The sequence below is a fragment of the Nasonia vitripennis genome, chromosome 2, assembly GCF_009193385.2.
Source record: "Nasonia vitripennis strain AsymCx chromosome 2, Nvit_psr_1.1, whole genome shotgun sequence".
NCBI lineage: Eukaryota > Metazoa > Arthropoda > Insecta > Hymenoptera > Pteromalidae > Nasonia > Nasonia vitripennis.
Window position 1 is genome coordinate 16,856,847 of NC_045758.1, and position 22,933 is coordinate 16,879,779.

General features: G+C 32.9%; 1 protein-coding gene across 22 annotated transcripts in view; it reads left to right on the top strand.

Annotated features, from left to right (window-relative positions):
* LOC100678585 (general transcriptional corepressor trfA) overlaps positions 1-21,004 on the top strand; it is a 29,119-nt gene extending 8,115 nt beyond the window's left edge. For 2 of the 22 annotated variants that reach the window (XM_031923329.2, XM_032596670.1), the window contains exons 2-15: positions 47-221; positions 8,968-9,276; positions 13,166-13,511; positions 13,590-15,133; positions 15,981-16,384; positions 16,735-16,995; positions 17,793-18,306; positions 18,390-18,568; positions 18,656-18,742; positions 19,042-19,099; positions 19,191-19,264; positions 19,347-19,446; positions 19,542-19,711; positions 19,799-21,004. In XM_031923329.2, the coding sequence (XP_031779189.1) occupies positions 9,030-9,276; positions 13,166-13,511; positions 13,590-15,133; positions 15,981-16,384; positions 16,735-16,995; positions 17,793-18,306; positions 18,390-18,568; positions 18,656-18,742; positions 19,042-19,099; positions 19,191-19,264; positions 19,347-19,446; positions 19,542-19,711; positions 19,799-19,894 (4,080 nt within the window). In that variant the 5' untranslated portion in view covers positions 47-221; positions 8,968-9,029 and the 3' untranslated portion in view covers positions 19,895-21,004. Of the gene's footprint in view, positions 1-46; positions 222-4,305; positions 4,747-8,967; positions 9,277-12,464; positions 12,585-13,165; positions 15,134-15,980; positions 16,385-16,734; positions 16,996-17,792; positions 18,307-18,389; positions 18,569-18,655; positions 18,743-19,041; positions 19,100-19,190; positions 19,265-19,346; positions 19,447-19,541; positions 19,712-19,798 lie in introns of those variants that run through there. The other 20 variants (XM_031923326.2, XM_032596669.1, XM_032596675.1 and 17 more) reach the window with 19 other exon arrangements.
* The last annotated feature ends 1,929 nt before the right edge of the window (positions 21,005-22,933 follow it).

Sequence of the window (22,933 nt, forward strand, 5' to 3'; positions counted from 1 at the left end):
TGTGATTCTCCATTAAACAAATATAATTTTTCCATTACAATTGCAGTTGAGGTCCACTTGGCAACACCAGCATGACGCGGACGATGCGACGTTTCACCGAAGCACCGACGCCGTTCGTTGTTGAGAGGGGAGCAGGAGAAGGTCAACGTGGCAACACCGCGTTCTTCATTTATCTTGGGTCGCTCGTGTGGTTGTTTCGCTTCGTTCCTCTGCATAAATAGGTGAGTTTTTGTTGTTTTTTTACATATTAATAATGTTACATCGTTGAATTTAGGTTAAGTACATGTCCCAATGTAATATTCATCACAAGATGTGTAAAAAAATATCTTAATCAAATAGAAACACCCAATTATGTGTCTTGTCTCTGGTTTTTAGGTAACTGCATTGTTACTCACAAAGTTTGGTAAAATCGATAAAAGGCATAAATTTAGTCTTTAGCTATACCCAACAAGTCATGTAATGACCCATTTTGACCCAAATTAGGAATTTTCAGTTTTAGGTTAGAATTCCACAACTCAAATGCAGTTATACTGACTTATACAATTTGGCGGCCATGTTGTTTAGGAATCGGTTTCCCATTCTTGTTTTCTGATGAGAATTTTTCAAAACATAACGATCCTTGCATGATTTCTTTATTAATTTTACACTTCACAGCCATAATATTACCGGAATTTCCAAAAATATATAAATAAACAATAATTTAATTATTAATTAACAAATTTAATTTACATTATGTTGACCACAACTATGAATGTTTAATTGTGCTCACATCACTTAAATTATGTTTTCTGTAAAAATACCCATAATCCAATATGATCACTTGTTTTAAATGTTTGCATTGGTATCTTCTTTTATAAGGTACTGTACAAGATTTTACAACAATATGCATGACTTCAATTTTTGGAAATAAATTCGTCAACATAACCTTTAAAGGATGGGAATACTCATACATTTATGCACCGAGTCGTTTTATTTGTTTTCTATGTACAATTCAGTATTCTATATACATAAATTCGTTGTGTCCATTCCAAAATTAGTTTGTCCACTCTCGAAGCGCAATGTATGACGCGGAACATACATTGCTTTGATCTCCATTATCACATAGCTTTATGCTTCGAATGTATGTAATATAGTGTTCATTATGCTATTCTGATGAATCATTTTACTACGATTGTAGTACATACCCAATAGGGTCAGTCAAGTATAATTCAGCATAAGTATCTAGTTGCATTCTTTTCAGTTCTCATAGTTTCACTTGTGTATCTGGCATGTTTGGCAAGTTTTTCGCCCTCCATCCAAACGAAGACAAATTATATGAATTTGGACTTTACATTTAAATTCTCGTAAGGTATTAGGAACATTGCTTTTTGGCAACTAAAATCTATAAGTCATTATACTAAAAGAAATAGAAGTATTTTTTTTTTGCTTATCAGGTAGTTGAGTATCAGCTTTTCAAACTTCAGGTGAAATAAAAACTCCACTTCGTCTGTTTCATTAAACGACCGCGCGTGAACGAGAACCTGAAGATAGATCAGAATATGTGCAGTGTTGGCTTCGCCGTTAGCGAGCGCTGGGGGAACAGCTGCCAGACATCTTGAAACATTCTACTCACACGAAGGTTTTTTATATAGGTATATGTAGAGAACGTGAATGCCGGACAGTTGGCGGTAGGAAGTTGCACGAGTACGCAATCCAAAATGGCTGAGTTTCCCCCACTCTTATTATTTCATAGTACTGAACACCGATTACAAATATTTTTAAAGATCATTATTTTCTCCTTTTTGCAACAAAAGTGGCATATTGCATTCTAGTTAATTTGAATTTTCCAACCCTTACATTTTACGCATTGAGAACAATATTATGGTGAATTCCGTTTCTGCTCGGCCAATAGGTAGAACTAAAATTTTAACAATCAAATAATTATTTGATTTAAGACGGGTTATTTTCGGCTAAACAATTTCGCAATGTTTATAGCAAACATTGTGGTTTCTTGGAAATTTTCCAGCAGTGTTTCATCATAGTAGACTTTTAAATATTCATATAACTTTTTTATCCTGGTTTGTTTTGTTATTGTATTGTTATTATAGTGAATTTTCAATAAATCCAATTTAATGAGACAAACTTTTTTTCCCAAAATAAAAAAAAAATCTATTCCACGACGATATTTGTCAATGAATCCGGATGTGATCGGATAGTCGATATATTTTGTTGTTTATAAAAGGCGAGACTTTTTTATCATGGTTGCACAAAGCGCCATCTACATCGCACCACTGCTTGGCTATATGTATAGTATCGTGTAATCGATTTATATTTATACATATAGGATTGTACATTAATGAAGTACATTGTTGTTTTTTTATTGCATCCCAAATCGAGAATTCTTTTTTAATATACATTATTTAGTATTGATTTACAAATATGTATGAACAAATGAAAATATAATATTGATTCATTGTTTATGACGACTTTACTGTGATAATAAATATCATAGATTCTATGTAATTGATTTATGAACTGCCGAATTTCGAGATCTAATCTTCCGTTATCTGAAGTCCGATTCGTAAATTAATGGAAATAGTCTTCACCAACTACAAAAATCTCGGCAAAAACTGAAGAATTGTTCATGTCCCATAAAACACAATTACTGGCCAAAATATGCATCGTTCTAAACAATACCTTTCGTCCACTTAAAAAAAATAGTATTTTTATAAATTGTCCAAATGAAATATTAACATATGCATGTAATAAAATAAAAGACAAAACTAAATGTTTTCATTGTTTATAAATCGGTTGACATCCACTTGACAGGCCTAAGCCTGTACTGCAAAGATTTAGCAGGTTATACGCTACCTCACGACGCTTCCATTGGTCGCATTACTGAGTCTGCGTATGCGGCGAACTTTCAGAACGTCAATACGAAGGCCGAGAGATCGACCAGGCGACTTCACTGTAACTGGACTCATTAGGCCCAGAAGTTCTTCAACTTGAACTCATGCTATGAGATGTATATGTATACATAAATATTTAGCTGTTTTCATACTCTTATGCCATTTTAAATCTTTGCTTTTGAGAACTAGGTCTTCCAGGCAATATACCTAAACCCACCTCTAGTAGGAATTTATTGCCAGGTAAATATTCCTTTGACGGATACTAGAAGGAGGAGCCATATGGTCAGGGGGAGGGGGCGTATACGTGTGTATACGCAATAAACTCAGATTAAATGTAGAAAAGCAAGATCCGTTCTGCATAGACACCGCAGTTAGACTTTGGCTGTTGTTAAGTTCTTTCATATTTTGAAATCTGATGGATGAACTTAGTATTTCTGACGCTATAATTGAAGACAACCACAACTCGATTGAGAGGATCTTCAAAATTTGGTATATTGTGCCAAAATTCGATACAGTCGTTGAAAAATGTACCCATCTTTCTTTTGGAAAATAACGAAATGTTGCCATGTACGTGCGTATGAAACTGAATCTCAGTTAACATCCTATATTCTCTAACTAAAGTAATGTGCTGATATAATCAATACAGCTAGTCTCTTATATATGCATGTGTACATATCCAAAAAGCTTGTGTCATAAAATACTTATGTAAAAATTTGAGAATTTGACTACTGATGGTTATAACAAATTTTTCTCGTTATGATTTTCATAATCAAGTATACCTATGCGTTTGATGAATATTCCATAACAGCACTCTAAGTATTCGCGCCGATGGTTCTAAACGTTATACTACGTATTGTCATTCAGGAAACATCAAACTTTACAAACTTCAGTGAAAGTTGGTTTTTGCCAATAAACTTATACTTAGGAAAGTTATGGTGGGTTTTATCTCATAACGTTGCTTGTTCCATCGGGTTTGGGCTGGATTAGAAGAGGATTCTGAAGATAGAATATTAAATAAAATTCACATTGATCAATACATTTGCAGCCTTTATGAAAGTTTATGGTCAAGTTTCTTCATCTTCTGATCAACTTATGGCTACTACTTTACCCACGCTTAAACTATACAATATGTTAGTCCTCAACGACATAGAAGCTTTGGCGTCTGTGGATCATTAAAAGGGATCGAAATGGATCCCGGCCATTCCGGCACGTGCAGCCTTCGTGCAGCTTCGGTGGAGTTCGGCGTACTTGTCTGTATCCCCCAATGCCGGCGGGGCCTGGGGGCTTCGTAGCTCGGTTAGCGAGTGCGCGCGGTGCCCCCCTCTCTCTCTCTCTCCCTCTCTCCCTCTCTCCCTCTCTCTCTCTCTCTCTCTCTCTCGTCCACATCGATATCAAAGTGGGAGCGCGAGAAAGAGAACGAGCATGAGCCTGCGCGCCTCAAACAGGAGCGAGAGAGACAGATGGAGTTTCTGTCTCGACTCGCGCTGGCTCGGCACTTTGGCGCACTCGTCCCTAGTCCACGCGCGCCATTGCACCCGCGCGCGCGTGTCTCTGTGCTGCGCTCGGTTTGAGAACGTTTTTTAGACCGAGAGAGACACAGAGAGCTACAGACACGCGTGTCGTAAATACATATACATTTATATCGCCGCGACGCGCGATCCACCAAGGTGGGAGAAGTAAATAAACACTTTTTATATTGCTAAAATCACCGGTCACTGCCCTTGTTCGGATCAGTTTTTCATCCGCCTGCATAGGGTCAGGGACGGAGAAAACCACGCGGGCCCCGACCGATTTTACCAGCTGATACAGCTGAGCGCTGACCAGGGATTGGCTGACAGCTACAACAGACTTTTCTTAGGTATTTTGTTGTTTATTTATTATATGATCTACTTCAACTTTTTACATCAACTCTGGTTTTTATCAAACTTTATTATTATATAACTACGTTAAGGTAAACGTACGGCTGGAAAATTCAAGAATTTAATTCTTTATGTGAATCAACTGGTATGCTATAAAAGATCTATTGGAATCTCAAACCAATAATCCTGTATTTATTCCAAATGAATTCCTTTCTCTCTTTTTTGCAATATTATGACGTTTTAGTACTAATATAGTGTCGTACATTAGGTATATGTGTAAAATTCATTGATTAACTTTTAACATATAGTCTATAAACTATTAGACGCATGCAACTTTAAACCGCAATAATTACCGTTAAGGGGAAAACGGGTATAGATTTTCTTGAGTTTTAGTCCTTAGCGTATAAAATGGCTGGGAGGTGAAATGCACTGCTGTTATTTCGAGATCTCCGGCTTTATGAGTTAAGCGCCCTCTACATTCGTTCAGTCAAGCCTTGCTCTAGTAAATGTTCTCAATATTTTTTCAGCAAACATTGTTTATTGTTGCACATTTTCTTAATGAGGAATTGACACTTGTAATCATCTGTGAACATTCGCAAAGTCACTGCAACAGGTTCTGCAAAACTTGCAGTGAAGCACCTTTTGCCAAGAAGCTGCATCGCTATACTAACTAAAAATTGAATCTTTTTTGATTTCCTTTATTAGAGATCACGAACCACACTGTGATAATTAAATATTTTTCCACAAATATCATATACATGTTACATAATGCAGGTAATATGATATAGCCTCATAACTGACTCTCCCGAATGCATGTAAAACCTAACTTGTAATGTGTTTGATATTGTACAGTTGTGTATGTATTGTGTAGATGGATACATCCATTATATGATACTAAGCAATCAAACACTTCTACATTCAGAATTTATTATAGAGATATCAGTACAAAAATTTATTGTTTATCATTCAAATTATAATAATAAATATACATACGTTGTCATCGATATTTTACTATAATTTTTTGTAATGATTTGTTTAGCTTTAGCTTACTTCTAATTTAGTTTACGGCCACGTTGTAGTGTTACTTTTTCTTGTTGGCCCCACCCTCCCCCCACCTGGGGTTTGGCATGACTCGCAGTGACCTCTTATGTGTAGCAAAGAAAGCAAAATTTTACTTTGATTATATATAGTTTTTAAGGTCAATCTAATTGTTAAAATGATTATTTTTTAAACAATCACTATTACATAACAATTGTCATAGTTTCAAGTCAGCTAATTCAAAAGTTAATCTGCTAAATTACAGTTGAATGATTATGTTGATTAAATTGAACATAACCTCATATTGTTGAGCTTAGTACACTTAGTAGATTACTAAGTTGAATATCGGCAAACTTGATAGGAGGATAAATATTCATGTATAACACATTATTTCTCAAAATGTTTAGATTGAAAATTTAAATAAATTCAAAAATACTTATTAGTATAAAGAAATCTTGAGTTAATTGTTACTGAATACAATTTAATGAACAAAAAATATCGTACATCCTATATTGGGGTTATTCAATCGACGTAGAATTTGAGAATTTATATTTTGTCATATATTTTGTAAAAAACAATTTTGTAGATGATAATTAATTTAATTTTGGAATTTGTTATATGAAACAAGTAGGTGAACAACATTTGCGCGTATCAGATATGTGTCACTTGTGGGACTTAACAAAAACAACATGGCCGCTAACGTACTTTGTCGTATTTAACTCCAATGAAAACCTGTTCATTCTTAGCGTTGCAGGTTATACTTTGACCTTCCGCGCAGTGAAAATATTAATCGCAATTAGATTTTCGGTATAAATAGACACGAGAAACCCGATAAACTAGCAAATTTCGACTTTCAAGTTTAACGGTCAAAAAATATTTTTTTTAAATGAAAATCAATATGCGGAGAAGTGCTGCCAATGAGCATATATATATGTGTGTGTATATATATATATATATATATATATATATATATATATATATATATATATATATATATATGTATAGGTTTAACATAGCTATAGGTTGAGTACCGCTGAAATTCACGCGCATGCTCTGAAACTTGCTTGACTCGGCGTGTTCGCGTGTCCCCCACTATGTGGCTACGGTTAACGTTTTCGCGTTGAAGGCAACCTCACTTCTTTTTATGTTGGCTCTGATTTTGTATTTCCATTGTTTTAATAAATTAACAGCGAGGAAATATATTCTTGATTTCTTAATTTTCAAATCAACTTCATTTCTTGATACTCAAATAAAAGTAACTAGTTGATTTAAATATCGCATTAAACATGTAATATTTGATATGTAAAGATTGAAAAATATAAAATAAAAATTTTGCAATTTTTTAAATAATTATGTATACTTGTATTGATATACTATCAACATAAAAGTAAAAGAATTACGAACTGCAGGTTCATCGGTAGATCACGTTATTGATTTTCGATCATGTTCTGCTAATCAATTAAAATATTGCGTTATTAATGTGTAGATTATTTTTATTTTGTTTTGACAGTTCTCACCAAACTAACAAACTATAACTGTATCTCACACATGCATATTAAAAATAAGTATCATACATCAATTCGAAATGGAAACGAATTTTAACTTTGCATGATTAACTAACTATTTCATATTTTATCCCTATTATATTTTTAAGTTTAGTTCATAAAGTTTTTGTATAGTTATATAATATAAAATATTTGTATAAATAACACTAGAAAAATTTCATATGATAGCGTTTATTAATCCTGAACTAACCTTATCGAATAATCGTTCTAAATTGTCTAATATATCGGTATAAATGAATGTAAAAATATTGTAATGAGTTTTGTTTTTTATAGTTGCATTAATTATTTCAAATGTATTCCTCTCTTTAAAAAATGATGTCCTTTGTTTTGAAGCATTTAATACGTGATTCTAATTGGTTGCTGGTTGGTTGCCTAGGCAACGAGATCAGAACCGCGCTTTAAATTCATAACCCTCAAAACAGTCATAACTCATAACCCTGGTAGAAATGTTTAAGGTGTTTAAAATGAAATGTGGAAACCTTGATAACAGATAAAATATATGTAATATAACTAGCAAGAAATTTTAGTAAAAATTAATCATTACCAAGAGTGTGTAGTATTATCCCTAACCCTATTTGAAGTAGTAATAAAGTGTGTGAATATTATTTAGTTTTTTTTTAAATGTCAGTGAGAAGTTCAATTAAAAGAATAAAGAGTTTGAAGATATACTGTGTCTCTGTGCCCAAAGTCGCCCCGGTGAGGTTTGAGAGGTGAATTTAAAGAAAAGTTCAGTATCTGAAAAGTATTTCAGTTAACGTTGATTCAACTTTAAATATCTTTCCACAATCACAAAAGAAATCTATATGCAAAATATGAGCTTTCTAGACTTGTTAGTTTTCGAATGAGAAAAAATGCAAAAATGGAGTAACAGGTATCGGTCTCAAAATCTCTCACAACTGTTAAAAGTCAAAATTCTAATTAATGCCTTGACAAAAAAGCTAAAATACTTATCACTTTTTTCATGTAAAAATACACTGGAAATCAGAAATACAATGTGCTAGAGATGGTAGTTTCTGTGTAACTGTCTACAAGAAAAATTTGATACGCTAAATTAAAAAATTCATATGGGCCTCGATGTGAAAATATGAATGAAAACAGTTAAATCATAATCATGTAGGTTACATGTTTTCTAGGTAGCATAATAAGTATCTGTGTAAAATTTCAGTTGTATAGCTTTTTTATAATGCAAATAAATGGCATTGTAACGATAGACAAACCCACTGACTCTTATACTGAACTTTTCTTCAAATTCACTATTCGAACCAATGATGACGACATTGAGCATTATTAATATATTTATTAAAAAATATTTTTGAGGGATTTATTAGCATGTTACATGCTTATAAAATATTAGCAGACGTTAGTGTGCCGCACAACACTTATAATAGATTTTCTACCAGTGTTATTAGACAGAGATAGAATCAAGAGCGCGCGAAGCGCGCCTTCATTCCTAGTATCATTAAAACTTTGATCACTTTTAACCTAAATAATATATATTATATTCAATAACTCAACCATTACCAATATTCTTTACATGAATATTCTATTTCGTATAGCGTAGAAAAAATAGTTGTATAACGCATAGTGTTTAAACCAAATAATTTTGGTTATTCACAGAATGCAAAGATTAAGTATTGAGCGAAACTAATGGAGTCGCTGCAACATTTTTAACATCCCTTATGACAATGGATGCAGTCAAAATAGATGCACTGCCTACAAATAAGTCTTTAATTAGTAGTAAAGTACCAGATACAACTGATATTTCGAAGGAAAAAGATGATGACATCTTATTTGTTGATGATATCGATGAAGACGATGATAATGAACAGATCCGTTTAAGACTTTCGGATGATGAAGAAGTTGAACAGGATATTACTTCAAGGCATGGCGAAAGTCAACAAACAAACTTAGATAATATAATAAATGGTAAGAAATAAAAATAAATTAGAAAAGTGTTAAGAGTAACTGGTTCGCTTGTATGTATGAACATACGATTCACATTCACTCATCGAATGCGACATAACCTATCCCTTTTACTTTTGTCTCAAATGTATGCCACAATGAGAATTATTTTTGCCGTGATTTCACAAAAGATTCTAAGTAATCATGGTAACAAAAAGGTATTTGTAAAATACAGTTACAAAATAAAAATCCAGTAAATCAATTTTTAAAAAAAGCTTTTTAATGTTTATTTCACTCGCTTTTGAGGTGCTGTCGTGTGTGTTGTTTCCGTGGCTTCTTACGCTGATTGCTTATTGATTTTTGAGAAAAAAAATCATATAAAAACTGTCATGCATGGAGTCACAACTAACAGCTGGATTATCTGAACGTTATAAATTTAGAATATAAAGATTTCAAATTTGTATCTCAACACAAAATATGAGAAGCTACAAAAAAATTGAAGATTTTAAACAGTGCATGCATTTTTGAAGCTGTCCGAGTAGAAGCGTTAAAGATTTTTTTAAACATTTTCAGAATCAATTCGCTTATATATATATATATATATATATATATATATATATATATATATATATATATATATATATATATAAAATCATAAATCGAAATTCTTAAATTTGTATACACTCCGACGTGTTTAATTATGCTTAATATATAAGAGGGCGTCAATAATAAAAATGCTTTATTTCTTTGTAACTAATAATTTTGAATGTATAAAGGTTGCTAGGTAATATCGAATTATTATGCGCTATAATGTTTAAGATAATAAATCATTTCTTCTTTTGAAAATAAGGAGAATGAGAATTTCACTTCGAATTTCAGTGCAGAGGATCCGTATAACTGAGTTTGTCTTTTGTCTACAATCTCGTTTACTCAATTTTAGAGTTGTTAAATAAAAGTCAATCACACGCACTGTTTCCGAAAAATTTTAAATATTTGAGGGTATTTCAACCATCAAAATTATAGTCATACCCTCATTTTAAAACTATTGAGTGTATATTATAGAGCGCCATAAAACTCACAAGGAAAGCTACCGGGCTCTAGGTAAGGAATTTAATAAGAGTTTTAGGGATGATTTTTGTTACCCTAAAATAAAAAAAAAACACTTGTAATACGATATTATAGTTCTTTATTCGTGAGTAATTGTCAATTTCAGTCAAAATCTGCAAAAAGGCTAGGTCAATTGAAGCGAGTGCAACTTTTGAGGTATAATTCCTATACAATCCTATATAAAATAAACTTTTATAGCACTGCCTGCTCTAAGTCCGCTAAGTCACAACTATCCGTGACCTAAACAGTCCTTCATTGCACCGTGATTTATCTAACTAACCGCACGCAGTACAGGACTGTTTATGTCACGGATAGTTGTGACATAGCGGACTTAGGGCAGGCAGATGCTATAAAATCGTATACGATACTTGTGACTCAAATACACGCCGTGTAATAATGGGCCGTTTAAGTCACATGTATCGTAATATACTAATAAGATACTCATGAACTAAGCAGCTCATTCGTGCACGGCGTTTTATCACCCTCGCTGCGCTCGGGCGCTAATACACGCCGTGCAATAATCTGCTATTTAGGTCACATGTATCGTAATATACTAATTTTGTATGGCACGATTATTCTACTCAATTTTCTTCGTGTCGAACATTCGATAAAATTTTTAATTAGCGATATCTTTTGACAAAATGTGTATTTCGAATTTTAAAGTCACAGCAATTTATTGGAAATTTTCCGTACTTTGAATTTATTTTATATTGGATAGTATAAAGATTAAGCTTTAAAAGTTACACTCGTTGTAATTAACTCGATTTTTTCGTAGTATTTGACTGCTATTAACTATAACTCACGAATAAAGGCCTATGAGATCGAATCACAAGTGATTTCTCTCATTTTGGGATTCCAAAAAACATCTCTAATAGTCTTAGTGGAAAATCCCTGTCCCAAAGCCTGGTTGCTCTCCTTTTCAGTAAAAGGAACTGTTATTTGTCATTTAAAGCCAATCAAGCTTATAGCTTCTCTTACAAGCTTCGAAATACTAACAAGTAAAGAAGTACATGAATATTTTATTTACTAATATTCTGATTTAATATTGATATTGACCAAAACGCTTTTATCCAATCAACACCTTAACCATCAACATAGTTAATTATGTTCTATTCTAGCTTCTTATATAATACTATATTATAGAACTAATAATGTAATTATTACGTCATAAATTAAGAAATATTTTAAAAATAATTATAACTATATATTGAGTATGTTACTAATATGCATGAATTCACATTTTAGTTATCTTTCTCAAACAGCATTTATTTGACTTTGGAATTATTTAGTATAGTAATAGTTTATAATCTTTACTTCTATAGAGGTGCATACAACAAAAATGACTTTTACTTTTACTTCTAATGATATGATTAAAAGTTATTATATTATTTTTCTACTTTACCTGTTTTTCTAAAGTAAAAGTGTATCTATTACTTACTTACTATTCATATAAAAAATATCAAGTTTAGTATATCGCATATTTATAAAAAAATCAAGCTTAAAGTCAATCTTAGAATTATGGATCTATATATTGTTGCTCTTTACAAAGACCAGCCCAGTTCAAATTTTCTAACAAAAACTTTGAAAGTCAAAAATTGCCGCGAAGAGTAGCACAACTCAAGAATTAATCCACGATTTTAGTATTTTAAGTTGTGCTATTCTTCGTTGAAAAATGCGCGAGTTGTGCTAGTCTTACGGCAAATTTTGAGTTGTGCTACTTAGTCTAGCGTGCGTTAAATGAGTTGTACTACTCTTGGTGGAAATTTTTAACTGTGCTATAATCTTATATATTATGTATGTATTAATCCTTATTTAATATATACATATTATGTAGTATGAATATTTTGAAAACCTCAAATGTCGATTTCTACAAACACTGCTGATAATTCGGTTGCTCGTTCGCTAGTCATAAATTGGACATTTTAAGCAAAAATTCAAAATAACGTATGGAAAACTGAAAATAAAAACCTTTCATATAATACAATGTATTTTTAAATAACTTAATAATTATATAAGCAATTATTTCCATTAAAGTACTTGAATTATTGCATTTAGATATAGTGTACTTTAGCCGTATAGGTATTGTGATTCCTCTTTTTTTTCGACGAACCGTTGGTTAAATCGCAGTTGCGCGCGAAATAGCTTCTGTGATATTGTAAATATTCGTTGAGAAATAAGTCTTTTATGTAAATAAAACTATAGTTTCTAGCTAAATATTATCTTTGGTAAATTTCTATTACAGTTGTTTACATAAAAATAGTTTTATAACTTGTAAAATTTGGTGTGCATACGTGATTTGAATAGTGTATATGAATATAGGTTATGTACTTGTAGCGTGATATTTGTTATGAACTCGCCAAATGTGTTTAACCATATAAGCATTGATTAAGTTTTTTCTCATATTTTGTAATGAATGTTACTCATATTTGAACTAATTAAATTTTTTTTTAGGCTAATCAATTATAAAGTAAAAGATTTTGTATGTGATGACTAAATTTATTCTAAATAAAAGTTCTTAATCGTTTGTTATAATCATAAAGTTCTCAACTGCAAATAATTAATGAGATATAATTGCTTATTATATTGTGTATAACAAAATGATTACAATCATAAGTACAAAATCATACTAACAAAATAGATATAAGGATTGAGTAGTCAGTTTATAATGTTCAATTACATTTAATGTGATAATTTAAAAGTATAATATAAACACAACCACAATTAAACTACCATTCAATACATATTTTATACAAGCAAAACTTTTTACCCAAATCTGATCATATCATTCTTGTTTTTATGATTATAGATCTCGAGTTCGATGTGCATATAGCTGTTGCTTCAAAGAATTCATCGAAACATCTTTATAAAGACTTGGTGAACAATAAAAAATCAACAAAAACACAAGAAGATAAAACTAGATTAGCTGAAGAAGAAGATAGTTCTGGAAACAGTAGTTTGGATGAGAGATCAATAAATGAAACAATTGATGGTATAAATGAAGAAGAGTTTACAATGAGTGGAAATGATAGAGTACCACCTCTAATTCATAATTCTCCTAAGTATTGGTCAAATAATTTTGATAATCGATGGAAAGGTGCAAATAACCAACCTCGAGGTCGGCATAGTTTTCCCCATCGAAATTCTAATGACTGGTACAATAAACAGCATTCACATAAAGATAAGTTCAATAATAAAAACAATTTTGGTAATTATAACAATCATTTTAATAGGGTAAGAAATAGTACCGGAGGAAGTTATAAAGGTCATTCTCGAGAAAACTATGATAGAGATTCTAGAAGAAATGATGGTAATGAATCACCTAAATTGAAGAATAAGATATCTAGTTCAGAAGGTACAAATCATTCCGTACAAGAAAATGGTGTTGACAATGATTTACAATCAAAAGAAAATGATTCTTTTGTGCGTAATGACAAATCGACTAATGAAAATTCAAAACCAAATAACAAAGAAACTGAAAACTCTGAAGTAAAATCTGATTTAAAAGAGAACCAGCAAGAACCTGATGAATCAAAAACATCAGCTGAAGAAATATGTGTAATAAACAATGGTAAAAGTGATGGTAATATTTTGAAAAATAATGTAGAAGAAAATTGCGTAACAGAAAAATCTGCTGACACTAAAAGCAATAGCGATGGTGCTCTATCTTCAACTAAAGAATGTGATGCGTCAATGACGGAAGTTAAAATTGTGACAGGTGAGTTACATAAAGAAAAAGAAGATAAAGATGGTAAAAACAAGTATAGTTCATCAGGAACAGAAAAAGATATGAAAGTCGCTGAAAATATGTTCGATGCAGCCAAATTGGTGGGCAGTGAAGTATTTGATAAAACATCACATGATGATGATATTTCAGAAAAAGATAAATATGAGAATTCGATGGAAGTAGATGGTAATAATGAAAATTTGTATAGTATTAGGGATGAAAATAGTAGTAATAGTACAATGAGTACTTTACCTGGCAATTCCAAAGACATTTGTGCAAAAGATAATAGAAATACCGACACAAATATTGGTGGAAACCTGAAAAATGAAATAAAAGTTAAAGATGATAGCATGAAGCAGAAAGAAAACGGTACAAATGAGAACAGTGATAAGAAATTAAATGATAATGATAACATTGATTCAGATTCAAATCATTCGATAGAAATCCCTGAATTGGACAGTAAAGGTAGTCAAATTAAAAATAGTAATAATATTACTGAATTAATGGAAATTGATGGCGAATCTTCTAATTCCCTTTCAATGACAATTGCAGAAAGTAAAGACTCAGAATCAAATATTCCACAGCCTTCATTAGACAACAATGAAAACAATTTTTCACAAAGGTCTCCATTGCAAACTGCTGATGATAGCCATAAACCAGAAAAAACTGAGAAATCTATGGAACTAGATAAAAAAGTAGATGATATCCAAACTGTAGGAAGAGATGCATTCAGTTCACCTGACATCACTGATGAGCAAGAAAACTTGAATGTCGAAGAGGTTGATTTAGCAGATGATGAGTCAGAAAGTGCGACTGCTTGCTCAAAAGAAGATGGTAATGATAGTTCACAAGCCAGTATTGATATTACAGAGAGCACATCCTCAGACAATCATAAAGATACATCACTAACAGTTCCTATTACCACTGTAGATAAGGATACGGTCGACGAAAGTAATGAGAGCGGACGTGCGGTTGTTCACAAAAGACGACGTAGGAAAAGATTGAGTGGCATCATCTATCACGAAGTACCACCAAGCGACGTCTTAACTGGTAAGTAATTTACTTTAAAAAATTCAACTTTGTATTTCCCAGTCGAAATATTTCTTAGTTACCCTTGATTGGTGCATGTAGAAAATTTCTTCTAAGTACCCAAAAATAATGCGACTGTTTTATTACTTTCATAGTAAAACGTGATTGTAATTACAACAATATATGATAATATACTCAAATTTCACTGTCACGTGACTGTCATGGCGTCTGAGTTTGTGTAAAAAAATATGTATATATATATATATATATATTATATAGGTTGTATATCTATTTCGACAGTTACATATTGCCGATAGCTGTTTTGTTATTGCTCTTAAAAATCGTGCATACAAATACGTATTGATTTAATTAGTTAACAAAACGTACTTAATTTTTATCCCCGAATAACTACGCACTAAATTTTACACAAATGAAGATGCATTGTGATTTCAGTCCGTGTTTCAGTCATATATGTATTATGTATTTCAGTAGACAGTCGCATTTTTACTGATCTTTGTGTTTTACGGGTAAAGGGAGATAATCACATAACCTAAAAGTTTCCCGAAATGCACCGTCTTACTTCGGAATTTCCTTCCTATAATATGCAATTAATTTTTGGGTAACTATCTCACTATTCATCCTGTCACCATATCGAATATATATAAACTAACCATAAACAAATTGATCGTCATCTATCTACATAACCCATCATTTGTTTGACTTCCAAACGCGAAAATCCTCACTCGCAGAGCTAATCTTATCAAAAGTTCCCTAAAATGTCAAAAACATCTTCATGGCGTTAACCCAACCAACTTATCCTAAAAAGAGATGATCGACGAATTTTTCAACTCTGTGAAATTGTTGATAGAAAATGGGGTTCGCCAGAAGCGTCGCTCAGCTCGCAATGCTGAGGAGATGATCCGGAAGGAGATCATGAAGAACGACGAGGAGGACGAGGATTCGGACGAAAAGGCAGGTCGGATGGTGTCGGTACAGTACAAAATCAAGCCGAATAGCACTAGTCTTCAGCCACAGTCACCGTCGTCACTCAAGCGATCCTTTGAGGACGCAGATAGCGCCATCGAGTCACTCACCCTCAAGAAGATCAGGTCGTCTTCTGAGGTTGTGGTCACACCTATTGTAAAGTCGCCTGACAAGGAGAAGAAGGAGTTAACGCCCAAGAGCAAGGAGAGTATTGCCGAGACCCGAGAATTGGTCAGAAAGATATCGCAGGAGGATATCAGGGGCAAACTTCAGAAGATGACATCAGAGGTATAAATTTACGAGTATTCGCGTTTTTGTATAAGGTTTGCTTGTAGACAAAGAGCATTGAGAACTTTTCGGATTGGTTATTGATAAAAAAAAAATAATAAGCACTTACTAATTCGCGCGCATTACACGCACTCGGCGATTTGGACTTTTCATTCTGTCAAACACGAGTCTTCCGAGTACCCGAAAGATGTTTTGAACCACTTTCTTATATGCTTATTATCGGGCCGTCAGCCTATACGTAATTCACCCAAATAACTTGCATAACGATGGTACTATTACACCTGAAGTTACGAAGTATTTAAAAGCATAATTATATAATTATAAACTATGAATTTTATTTAATCAAACAGGACATGGAAGCTCTATTGATTCAAAAAATCGTCGAATGCATAACAATACGCGGTGAAATGGGAAAGCTTCGAGAACAAGCGCGCGCGTCGAAGAGAAACCAGGAAGCCACGAGACTCAAGTGTCAGCAACTTCAGAAACAAGTCGAAGGATTCGAGATGGTTTTAAGGCGTTTTACATTCGATAAGAATAGTAATAGCGACAAATACTTACCGCCTATCAAAATCAACAGGTCCGTCGGTCTTCAAGTGAACTTCTTATCGGTGAGTAATCATAGTTAATTTTTGTCCAAATAAAGCTGCCTGTAAATACGTTAAGCTACCAAGTTTATTGTTAATCTTCAGTTTTAACCAACGATCGTGTCACTGTATTGCGCTCATGATACACTGTAAAAAAGATTTTTTAAAATCACTAAAATGTAGTAAAATTAAATGAGGTTCCAACACTTCGTATAGCAATTTTACTACGATTAGCTACGTAAAATTACAAAAATCTAGCAATTTTACTATCCTTGTTGTAAAATTGCTTCAGCGTAGGTCGGATTAGTTTACTACTCTTAGCGTAGTAATTTTACAGGGGTCAGATTCTCGTGGTCAGTGTGAAAATATTACCGCCGTTGTAAAATTACAGCCCACAAAATTACTATATACCGTTGTAAATTGACTGTGCTGGGCGTAGGACCGTTTGGTTTACTACTGGGTTAGTAATATTACGAAAAAATTTTTTACAGTGTAGTTACTAAGATTCGTTTAGCGATTTATGTAAGATTGAAAACAAACAAGTAGCTTGTACTATCTGTGAGCTCTTATACCTGTCAAGCTCTAGCTTTTTCCTATTTTCATATCATAATAATATCGCTTTGTATAAGGAAACGTTCGAGAAACCATATCAATCTTATGAATAATATTAAAGTTAAATTAGCGAGGTTTTATGATTTTCAAAGGAACAACCCCTGAATTCGCGATAAAAGTCTGACACAAACGTTACTAAATTTCTAAGCTTGATACATTTTTAATCTTAACAACCTGAACTAATTGTCGTATAATAATTAACCTTTCAGCAGGAGAGCGGCATACAAAACCTAAAACAGATCGCGGCATCGAAAGGAGCACATGGATCGAACACCTCCAACGTCAGTATCACGAGTCCAAACGTTACTACCTCCGTCGTCAGTAAGCCCAATCCTTCGATAGTGCAGGATAATCGCCTGCAGAATCAGAGTCCGCGCAAAATGCTGAAAACGAGGTCACCGAGAAGACCCGAAGTCGGTACCATCGTCCACACTGGTCCCGTTGTGAGTACGGCGACACCCACTGCCCTGGTTATGGGTAAACCGGTCAATGCAGAGCCCAAACGCACCATTACCCTACAGAACGGTGCTAATATCGTACAGCTCATGCCACCCGGACAGCAACAGACTGTTGTCGTTAACTCAACTGTTGGTGGACCTAGTACTGGGAGCGCAAACAACCGGCAAACCAATTTGACCATACAGAGGACGACTTCTGCCACACCAACGGTTACCAAGGCCAGTGATCTTATCGATCTGACTGATGAAGAGGATAAGACTAAAAGTGAGTTTATTAATGCTTATTTTTGCCATGATACTTTTTAATTACATAGGATATACATGTATTTTTTTCATTAAAAAATGTAGATGGACGCTGTAATTTTAAAGAAAAATTTTTTCCAGCTTCTGTGGTTACTCCTATTACAACCATAAATTCAAGGTTGCCTCGAGTGATACATACCGTCCCGAGCAGCGTTGCGATAACAAACGCAACCAACCTTCGGCTTGTGCAAACCGGTTCTCCCATGTCCCAAACTGCCATAGTTGTAAGTCTCTACTTCTATGACCGATATCTCGCATTTTTGCAATAAAATAAATAAAAGCTATAATTTGTCATTTGGTTGTAACTTTAGAGTAACAACGCTCCAAGATTAGCCTACGTAATGCAGGGAAGTGTAAATGGAGGAACTAGGCAACTAGTATTAACGAGTACGAACCCGGTAAGCTTATTTTTGACGTCTATTGGCAATTCAACGATACCGCAGCGCCAAAAAGCCCATGCTAATTTCCATAAAGTGGCGAGTTTTCGAAGCTGAGCAACACCCGATTTTAATATATATATATATATATATATATATAATACACACTGAAATCGGGTCTTGCTCAGCTTTAAAAACTCAACACCTTATGGAAATTAACATTGGATTTTTGGCGCTGCGATATTGTTGAATTGCCAATAATATTAAATAATTGATTTAATTTTTATTTATTGTTCTTCATGTAACGATTTTAATTGCAGATAAGACCAGTTACCAGTGTTCCCACAAGAAACATTTCGACAATTAGTTACAAACCAGGTAAATTTGGAATATAAATATTTATTATTGTATCTTGTTTACCATTTATTATTTCAAAAGAAAGATTAAACGTGAATTTTGTTATATTTAGGTGTGCCAACATTGACTAATGGAACGGTCAGAGTGTTAACAACCCAAGCTCCTACTGCAATGCAGGCGCCAAGGGTGAGGATTGCTCAAGAATGATAAGCTAATAACAAAAAATGTTTACTCGTCTAACATTTTTTATCATTTTGTTTCATTATAGCATCCTGCACCATTGCCAGAAACCCCGTCGCCGGAATCGAATCCACTATGGAAATTACCACCGCCCGCTCCATCGTTAAAAATCTCTAAAGTGGCGACTGGTATGTATTTAAAGCATTGATTGTATAAAAGCTACTATTTTTACTCTTAGATTATGGAACTGTTAAGTAGTAACAAATTGTTTTATATATTATAGGCATAGTATTGTCATGGAACATGACTTTAACTGATAAGTTTGCGGAAATAGTTAGTTATCAATTATACGCTTATCAAGAGGTCGCAGGAACCAATCCCAATGCAGCTCTTTGGAAGAAAGTCGGCGATGTCCGAGCGTTGCCGCTTCCCATGGCTTGTACTTTAACTCAGGTAACGCATAATATTTTTATTTTCATAATTATGCACACACTGACATGTTTTTTATTTAACATTCTATTTAAATATTTTTTTTTTTAGTTTACAGAAGGAAATAATTATTACTTTGCTGTAAGAGCCGTCGATGTACATTCCAGATTTGGACAATACAGCAAACCCGGAAATATTTCTCTCTAAGCAAAAGAGAATAAAAATTATTGAGGTTAAATGTCGCCTGATTTTCGTCGCTCTAACCTAACGTTAATTTGGTTTTTACCGTGCGTACAAAAGGTTCATTTCAATACAAAAGGTCTACTTTTACTAAAATTCTGTAATATAGTTGCGGACTCGATAAACAAATTTTGAAACTACTGCTGCGTTTTTCATAAATACATACGTAATATAAAGATATTCCAATTTTTTAACGGGTTTTACTTTTTGAAAAAATGTATGTGAACGAAATTTTAAGTTAGTTCGACCAAGTGTTCCTTTTATTTTTGTATTTGTATCGAGTAAAAACGTCGAAAGATTTTAAATTTGCCATGTCGTTAAATTAATTGTACGAAGTGTTAAAAAAATTTGCAATGTCAATCATTACAGGAGAAATTCAAAGGTACTTGCGTTGTACTTCACTGCCTTTAATTATTTCATGAAACAAGCCAGAAAATTCTTATGATGACTTTTCACTGTCTATTTCAGTAAATATCATCTTTTATGTAACTGTAACTATTATTATTTGTAAGCTCTTATTTATTTGTTATGTGAATTATGTAAAAAAAAGTATGAGCTATAAACGAGCTTGGTGATAAAAAAGAAAAACTTCAATTGAACATAATCTCAATTAAATTGAAGTTAACTAATGAAAATAGGTACTTTTGTATACAACCGTTAGACGAATTTATATTAAAAACCTAAATAAGTTATGATGTACGGCTTAAGAGTTTCAAAATTTCCTGTAAAAGAATTTAATGTATAAATGATGATATTATGTCAAAGGGGAAAAGTTAAGTAAGTTTTGTACATAACACACGAATTGCTGATAAGTTAATTATTATCTAGGGTAACTTTGTATATGCTTTGTCAAGTAGTAATTATAAAAATTAAATACATAAATGTTTCCGACAAAATACTTTTTTGTACAATTATTTTGAGTGTTTGAAATCGCCATGTTACTCCAGCTGTCGTTTAAGGAAAATACAAATCATGGCGTTATCAAAGACACACTTCGCATTTGCGAGAATTACAATTTTGAGTTTGAATTATTAATCAGTGTTCGTAAAAATAATAAATATGCTAAAAATCGTGAAATTTTGAATTGTTCATGTATCATGCATCCCGTTTTTAAAAAAAAAATATTTTAGATCGCTAATTATTTTTGTCATTCTTGTAGTTTTAATAGTAAACGAGAAAAATAGGGGTTCTTAGCATCCCAACTTGTGAATCAACCAACCGCTGCACCGATGACGCTGAAAATGATATATCTTATTGTTTGATATACCCTTTCTGCAGGGAAGCTAGCTTATAAGCCTTCGTGAGCCCGGTGTATCAGAAATAAACATTTAAAATTTCCTAAAATATGCCTTTTAGATCGAGCTATCCGATCTTCAAATGTTTACTATTGTACCCGTAACCCCAAAAGCAAGCGCGTCTTGTTCGCAAACGTTGTGACAGAAATCTTACTTACAATAAAAAATCCTGATTTTTCTTGCATCATTTTCTTTGTGAACAAGTTTATTGTCATGCATGGTATATATGCGAATGCATGTATATAGAATTGCCATGCAGATAATAGACGCGCACACGGCACGCATCGGACACGGCGCGTTTGGTTCAAATAATGCTACAGTAGATCAAAATGGTTTCGAAAAGATCAAATCTACTGAATCATATCAATCAGAATAAGACAAACTGGTCTGGACGTGAAGCAAAATCGCGGAAAGTGTGCCGCAGTTAAGGGCATGCCACAGTCCTGTTTTATCGACCCTAACTTAGATTCCACTTTTCGGCGAAACGGCTGCAGACTGAATTTTCCTTTTGGGAAAAGTATTCTGAGGGTCTAATAAGAGCGGACAACTGCTGTAATGCTATTTGTTTGCCAAAAAGCAAATTTATTGCTAAATACAAATGAGCAAACCGGTATTATTATGCCCTTAGAATGCGATTCCCAAAAGGAAACTTCATTCCGAACAACCGTTTTGCCAAAAAGGGTTACGGCGGGTACTACAATTAAAGTAAACATTTGAAGATCGGACAGCTCGATCTAAAAGGCATTTTAGGAAATTTTAAATGTTTATTTTTGATACACCGGGCTCGCGAAGGCTTATAAGCTCGCTTCCTCGCAGAAATGGTATATCAAATAACAAGATATATCATTTTCAGCGTCATCGGTGCAGCGGTTGATTCACAAGTTGGGATGCAAGGAACCCCTATTTTTCTCGTTTACTATATATATATATATATATATATATGCTCCCGAAGGCCATTAAAAAATTTATTTTTATTTTTGAGAATTGTACAACATGTACTCACCCTTTTTTCCTTTTCAGCCATTATCCTTATTGGCCTAAAGCAGGTGAACTTTATTTTAATTTTCAATACCCTTCTCTAAGGGATCTTGAAAATAACTGGATTTTTTAAAAACACTTTTTTTCAATGACAACAACTTCTTTCGCGTAATTTTTATTTGTATCTTTTTTTAACATTCTTTTTTATATTTATAATTATTATCATTAGTCATATAATATTGTTGTTAATTGTATAACTATAATAATTTGTTGTACATTACTAAGGCTAAGGCAAACAAATTATTTAATAATTATTATTTACAATTGGAACTTTAATAATTAATTACATACAACGGAGCACTGTCTTTTTCTTTCATACCATATTTGTTCAAAAATGTACAGTTCTTAAAGTCTTTCCATTCTATTATACATTATTTCAATGTAGAATTCAAAAATTACAATATTGTAATCTTGCAATTTCTTGCTAAAAAATCAAAACATGTTAAACTGGCATTATGGTCAGTGATTTTAGGTAATAAAATTGTCAATCTTGAGGCATATTTGGCACTATACGAACTGCTAGTTAGGTACTTTAATAACATAATATTGGAAAATATTGTTGACTTCGTTATTTATCTTATTATATTAGATAATAGGGAACAGACATGATTTTTAAAACCTTTTTTAAAAGGATATTAAGGATGAATCTTACACAAAAGTACAAGAGTTACGA